The following is a 7,606-nucleotide window of genomic DNA, read 5'->3' on the forward strand; positions in this document are numbered from 1 at the left end:
GCAAATAAAGCACAGAATAGAAGACAAATAGGAAGTAGGGAGAAGTTCAATTAATTCTACAAATTACCACTTTCATATTTTCAAAATATTTTAATATATATACCAATTTTTTTCACTTATACAGTACCACTAGACTCTCTTGGTTCGTTGAAAAGAAAATTTTGTGTTATTATCTGTTTGTTCTTAAAAGAGAAGCCAGGCATGGTGGCGCACCCCTGCAATCCCAGCACTCAGGAGGCTGAGGCAGGAGGATCACTATGAGTTGCAGACCAACCTGGGCTACATAGTGAGTTCCAGGTCAGTCTCAACTACATAGTGAGACACTGTCTCAAAAAAAAGAAAAGGAATAAAAGAGTATTTTTTGTCTATATCATGTATACTGAATAGCAACTTTTAAGATTGATACAGTATACTATTGGTATTTTCTCATCATTTTGTTATGAATTTTTGTTTTTTTTTTTTTCATAAAATAAAAGAGAATTACCATCATAGCAGAACTAACAGAGGAAACAAACTTTTAAATTAAAGAGATTTAAGGCTAGGCGTGGTGGCGCATGCCTGTAGGCTAAGGCAAGAGGATTGCTGCATGTTTGAGGCAGCCTTGGGCCACATAATGAGTTCAAGGCCAGCCTGAACTGCATAGCGAGAGCCTGTCCCAAAGCAAGCAAGCAAGCAAGCAAGCAAGCAAGTCAAGAGAATCGTTAATTTAAAAAAAGAAAATCGGTGCTATGAAAAAGAAGTAATTGTAATTCTTGAAGATCAAAATGCATCTGTTAAAAATTTTTGAAAGGTTTAGTAAGTGAACTCATAGCAGAACAATCACAACTGAAAACTAAATTAATAACCTGGAAAATCAAGCTGAGGGATTCTCACTGCAAAGAGCATGAAGGTGAAAGTTAAAAGAAACCGAAACAGAGACTAAATCCAGCAACTCAAAAATCTGCTTAAACACAGAAAAGGAAATGTAAAAACAGTGGAAGAAATGGAGGAATTTTCAGGTGAGAAACAACAAGGGCTATATGGAATAATTTTTTTAAAATACACCCAGATGTATCCTGATGAAATTTCAGAACTCCAAAGATAAAGAGAGAAAATCCTAAAAGCCTCCTAAGAGAGAAAAAAGTCAGAGCAAAAGTAAAATCAAACATATCAGAATCTCTAAAGACACAGGGACAATGCCTTCAAGTTCTGAGCAAAGAAAGTGATTTTTTGAAAGTCAAACTACTAGTTATGATAGCAAAATAAAACATAATTTTGGACATAGAAGTGCAAACATCTTATAAAAAATACAGGCGTAATCAGCAGAGTGACGTGGAAAGTAGAAAAGAATAGAAGGCTCTCATGGGACTCAAGAAAAAGTGGCTGAGAACACAACGAGAAATAGAAAAGACATTTAGAAAAAAATGTTTCTTAATCTATTTGTTTCATTGAGGAGAGTTTCAGTAGTAAACTTTTCCTGGCCCAAGATTATATTTATTTTTTTATTGAATCTGATAGCTTGTCGGTGAATAATTTTTATATAATCATAAGATAAAAATTTTTAAATGTTCCATTTTGAAACATTTACTGAAAAGGATGAAGACTTAATTATACTTACAAAATAGAATATAAATGTTGTAAGTATTTCCTCTATAAAAATAGTAGGTCCAAGGGCCGGGGATTTAGCTCAATGACACCGCTCCTGCCACCTCGCAAACTCAAGGTCCTGAGTTCAGTCCCCGGTACAAAAAAAAATAGTACCTCTAAAACTTTAAGATGCAGGGAAAAAGAAAAGCTTAAAGGAGGGGAATGTTCTAACCTGCTTATGCTTGATGGTGGAGAGTAAATAAACAGTTTAGAAGTAATAAATCAAAAGTTCAGCACCTGTGTGCCTGCCAGTAGCTATTCCAGAACCACTGCCTTCACATGAAGCCCCGTGACCTCCCAACTCAAACATAAGACTCTTCAGCATCTTTCATTTTTCCAGCGAAGACACATCACAAAGAGGTTAAAAAGAGATTGGCCATATTCTCTTCTATACCTTCTCCAAAACTGTCTGGAATCAACTTATTAACCACTTCTTTCAAGTCATTTATCTGTAGCATCCTAGGCATAATTTCTATCATCTTCTTCCGGATTTGGCAGACCTAGACACACAGAGCGTAACAGTCTTCCCTGCCTACCTAGTAGAACCAACACAGAACAAGCAATGCAAGCAACATAGCCGTCTTGACATCACAAGCTCTAATCCCGCCCTGCCATTTTTTGATCATGGAGTATGCTGTCCAGGGCCACCGAAGTTAGGTAGCTTGGGCCCTGAACATCCTCAACAATCAGCTTGAGTTTTCCAAATTCAAGGTCTTCCTTCTGCAGATTAGCAAGACTCACTTCAAACATACAACCACTGAGGCCACCAGATGTGATTCTGGTTCCTTGGGGTCTCCTGACTAGTGTTTTCACAACACTTCTTGTACTGGAGAGAACAGATGCTTTCACATAATACGAGTCTCTCTTAGAAGAGGGATCAGCTGCTCTCCTCTTGGTGCCCTTTTTGCCGCCTTTTGTAAGGTACTCGGTCTTTCCCAACTGCATTGGTCCTGCTCAGGGAGCCAAAGAGGCTGAGCAGGGATACTTTACTTCTATTGTTATGCTGTTTTCCAACTTGTAAAATTATGGGGGACTTCTAAAATTTTCTATGGTTTTTTGTTTGTTTGTTTTACATTCAAAGACCTTACCCTGTGTGCCAAGAGGAGTCACTGAATATTCTGAAGCTGAAATTTAAAAATCGTTTTTTTAGGAACATTATTCATTTGCGAAGAGAGGCCTGACACGGAGCCTGGGGACAGGGAGGCTGGGTAGGAGATGACCCACTCCATCTCTGGGCTTCCGTTTGGTACTCACGGCATACCGCATGAAAGGAGAAGCGTCTTGAATGGCAGAAAATAGATGCCTCTGTTCACCCACTCCACAGTACTATTTTAAGATTTCACCGAGAAATCTTTGTTCTCTTTTCCTCTCTTTCTCTCCAGTTATGACTTACCCTTTAGATGAAGACGTGTTAAGTCTCAACTCTTGCATAAATCCTTTCCCCGGTGCCCTATCATAGAGCAAATTTCAAAGGTAGACTCTCTTCCTTACTCTGCACTCAGTAAATAAGTCATTTGTTTTCTGCTATGAGAAATATAAAGATCCAAGATTGTTCTCCTCTACTGCACCTTATACTACATAATAAACAATTGAATCCTCTTCGATTTTTGGAATTTGTATATTTGGTTAAATACAAGGAGAAATAATGTTAAAATAAATCACTATTGATACACAACCTCCCCACAAAAAAAGACCAGGGCTCATTTCTCACCTGATACACTGATTCGTGGCCAGAAATTTGTTTTACTAAAACTTTGGCATCTTCTTGACTTTTGACATAGCCTTTTATAATAGTATACACCAAGCTGCGGTGTTTTTTGATTTGTACATCTATAACATGTATCAGAACTGGTATTATTATCTGTGATAACAGAGGGGGCAGAAAACTTGTAAGTTTCAACAGAAAAAAGCATCCTGTAAAGCAGAGGTTCTCACAGTTTCACCTCTATACCAGCGACAGCTGCGCCCAGGAACTTGTTAGAAATGCAAATTTTGACCTGCATCCCAGTTCTGCTGAATCAGGTGAGTCCCAACAATCATTTTTTTTTTTTTTAACAGTCTCTTGGCAATTCCGTGCAAGCTTGAGTTTGAGATCTACTCTTTAAAGAAAGTGAAGTTTAATGAATAACTTTAGGTGGAGTCCCTAGCGCATACCTTTCCATCAATCATTCTCTGTACTCCCGTATTTCAGGAAACGAAGGGGGGAAACCCATAAGTTGATTCATAATTACCAACTGAACAAAGCACTTCTCTGCACCTTACTCTCTTCACTTGTAAAATAAATTGGGGATATCTACTATTTTTCTTAACTTCAAATTTCTCTAATCCCAGGCTAAGAAAGGCTAGTGTAGTGACCTAAGGGAATGAGACTTTAAATATAAACCTGTCTAGGTTTAAATGCCAGCTGTCCTAGTCACCAACACTGTGACCTCGAGCAAGTTACTTAGTGACCTTCAGGGCTCTTTCCTCATGTATAAGACAAGGATAGTGGTATTAAGTACCAGGGGCTTCCCACAGAGTTCTGTCTCAGTCCTGGGGAGATGCTGAGGAACTGGGTTAACAGGGAAGAAAAAAGTGAAACAGGAGAATAGCACGCAGTGAAGTGAGGGAATTAAAGGAGACTTTCTTTAGCTTCTGTTTAGATTGTGAAATGCTGTGCAAAGGGAGAGCTATTTAGATGACTCTTTCACAGCGGGCACTGACACCCCTGAGCTGTCCCTTAAAGCATCTGGTATAGGTCCCAATATTCTTCCTAGCTTTCAAATGCAGATTTCAAAGCTGCTGCACATAAATAGTGGGGACATCTGCCTCCCAGAGTTGCTAAAATAGTTTAACTACGTAATGTATTTGAAGTGCTTTATTCAGTCCTTGGCAAATAGAAGTACTCAAGACAAAAGCTAACCATAATAATATTGATTCCCTAAATCTACTCCATTGAGATTTGTCCAGAGCATGCCTAACAGATAGGCCAACTGGTTCACCCTTGCTGACCACATTCTAAATAGATTTGGCTTCGATACTAATACACCTTCAAATCTTTATTTCATTTTAAATTGTTCTAACTATTGCTTCCAAAATACTTCCCTTACATTTATATGCATATCTGTATGAAAACTGGTTACCCCAGAAAATTCTCTTTCATTTTAAGTCGTAGCTTCACTTCTGATTTCTAGAGTACTTTGTATTGTGAGGAGTCGTGATTTATATGAGCACTTAGCTCTAAACTCAGCTCAAAAGTCAAAGATCATAGAGTCAAAATTACTCATGATAGCAGGTTTTGCATATACATACAAACGTGTACAGCAATTCTTATGAACACTAAAGTTTAGTAACAGTGATGTTGAATAAAGGAAAGAACAGAGAAGAAAATCTAAAACACAAGCTGAGCATCCAAATAATTTGGGATATTTTTAAGATTTGTGGGAAATGATAGCAAATTTCTCAGAGGATAAGTACTAGGTAGAGGACTCTAATGTATGCATTTTGCCATCCGGGTCTAAAGCAAGTTTTTTTAAACATTAAGCCTCTATAAATTAATTTCATACTAATAATTTCTTTTGATGGACTAAATATTAAAATCAAAACTTGAAATGGCAAGTGAAACCTTACAGCTTGCAAGTTACATGCTTATACAATGTATCTCTGTGGGAAAGAGAAAAAAGAAGACATAAGGGTTGAAATTGAGAATATAAAAGTCTACTTTCAGAATTCAAACCAGACCCATGGAAAGAAGGAATAATAATTGTAAGCGGCAGTAAAAGGGAACTCCACAAGCAGCATGCCATGTGAGTGTGGGGCTAGAGAGAAAATATTTTTGTTTCATAGTGTGGGCAATGACAACAAATATTACCAAAACTTGAAGAGCTCATTTCTAAACCACCCTGCTTCTAGTGCCCTTCATATTTTTATCCATTCTTCAACAAATACTTCTTACGTACTTAAGTATATTCCATAGGTCGTACCAATGACCAAAAGAAGAAGGCCCCGCCTCACGGGAAGCAAGTACAATATGTGTTAAGCATGTGATGAGTGCTTTGGGGAGAAAAATAAAAGTTAAGCAGCTGGAGGGGGACTGGGAGGATGCAAAGCTAGGGTGTGGAGGTGAGCTGCCACTTTTCACAGGATGGTTAGGAAAAGCCTGTGTCGTGCTCAGATTTGAGCAATGACTTGTAGGAGGCAAGAGAATGAACCAAGCATATTCCTACCGTAAGAGAGTTCCCGAAGAGACAGCTCCCTCCCTCATTTTACTCAAAACAGCAAGGTTTCGTAAATAATTTAATAAAGTAGGAAAAATACAATATTTTAAAATGCAAAGCCTTACCTTGAAGAGAGGAAAAAGCCTAGCTATTCTTAAATATCCTAACACCACTGTTAACTGGATAAGATACAAGTTGCTCGGTCTCAATGTGACGAAGTACAAACAAAAGACGTCAATGAGCCCAATAAGCATGATAATAAAATCCAATATATTCCAATGTTGTTGGAAATATTTCTTTCTCAAAATTGTTATCTGTTTAGAAAACAAACAGAATATATGTCACGACGTAGCACCTGCACATTGATGGAGGGGGGGAAAGCTTTAAAGCTAACAGTTATGTCCTCAGCCACAAACAGTTTGTCTTCTAAAAGTTGTGCTTTAAACTTATTCGTTTGAAATTCCTAAAAATTATTTTTCATCACCCATATCAAAATTTTAATGTGACTCAAACTGAATGACATATTTTGAGGCTGCAGTGCCCCCAAAAGAATTTTAAAATCACAATAAATCTTCTCATTGTAATGTCACTAATAATAAGCTATGAAAGCAGCAATGCAGATAAATCATCTTTGAAGCATTTATCCCATAGCCTCCTATTATGACAAGTACCTAGCCAGCCAATTTGATTTTTGTTGTTGTCATTGTTGTTTTTGACTTTTTATTTTCATTAGTATGTGTCTACAGTACAGAATGATTATATTCACTGTGCACAGTTGATACATTTACATAGCACATCTTTATTATTATTATTATTTGGGGAGGGGGTTTTGGTTTTGTTTTGGGTTTTTTGTTTTTTGTTTTTTGTTTTTTGGGGTTTTTTTGGTACCAGGGATCAAACTCAGGACCTTGCACTTGCAAGGCTGGGGGTGGCACCACTGAGCTAAATCCTGGCCAATTTCATTATTTTTTATCTCCTTCCTCTCCTTCCCCCCTCCCTCCATGTCCTGGTCACATTCCCTTTCTTATTATTTGCCTTTTATTTTGTTCTTTAATTTATTCATATTTGGGCTTCTCATATAAGAGAAACCATGCAACGTTCAAGCTTGTGTGTCTGATTTATTTCACTTAACATTACGGTCTCAAGGTACATCCATATTCCTGCACAGGACTCCTACACTACCCTTCTTTACAGCAGAGTAACATTCCACTGTACATAAATATCACATTTGCTTGACAAATTAGATGCTTCCAAAATTTAACTATTAGGAGTTGTACCGCTGTAAACATAGGAATGTATGTATCACTGTAGTATGATGTCTGCAACTCTTTTTTTTTTTTTGTACCGGGGATCGAACTCGGGTCCTTGCACTTGCAAGGCTGGGCAGCAGAACCACTGAGCTCAGTCCCCAGCCTGATGTCTTCAACTCTTTGCGGAAGATACGTAGCAGGGGAATAGCTGGGTCAAATAAATGTTTTAATTTTATTTTTTGGAAGCCTCTCCATACTGACTTCTATAGTGGTTGTACTAGTTTACATTCCCACAATGTAGAAGGGTCCCCTCTCTCCCCACAGCCTCACAAGCTGTTATTACTTGATTTATTTTTAATTTTAGTTTATTAGCGCACTGTGTAGGAATACTGTTTACATTCCTTGGGAGAAGTTGGTACCTGTACGCAGCGCTTCTTAGGTCCTTTATCCATCCGCTTTCCCTTCCTTCTCCCTCCTTCCGCTGCCTGTGCCTTGATCTTTTTTTTTTTTTTTTTTTTTTATATCTTCATACTT

General features: G+C 37.8%; 1 protein-coding gene across 1 annotated transcript in view; it reads right to left on the reverse strand.

Moving 5' to 3' along the window:
- Positions 1-7,606, reverse strand: part of Slc9c2 (solute carrier family 9 member C2 (putative)) — an 88,773-nt gene that overhangs the window by 29,611 nt on the left and 51,556 nt on the right. The window contains exons 17-18 of the mRNA XM_010635605.1: positions 5,948-6,136; positions 3,338-3,487 (exon numbers count right to left, since the gene is read on the reverse strand). Of these exons, the coding sequence (XP_010633907.1) occupies positions 3,338-3,487; positions 5,948-6,136 (339 nt within the window). The remainder of the gene's footprint in view (positions 1-3,337; positions 3,488-5,947; positions 6,137-7,606) is intronic.

The sequence above is a fragment of the Fukomys damarensis genome, unplaced genomic scaffold, assembly GCF_012274545.1.
Source record: "Fukomys damarensis isolate Sample0158 unplaced genomic scaffold, DMR_v1.0_HiC HiC_scaffold_11, whole genome shotgun sequence".
Lineage (NCBI taxonomy): Eukaryota > Metazoa > Chordata > Mammalia > Rodentia > Bathyergidae > Fukomys > Fukomys damarensis.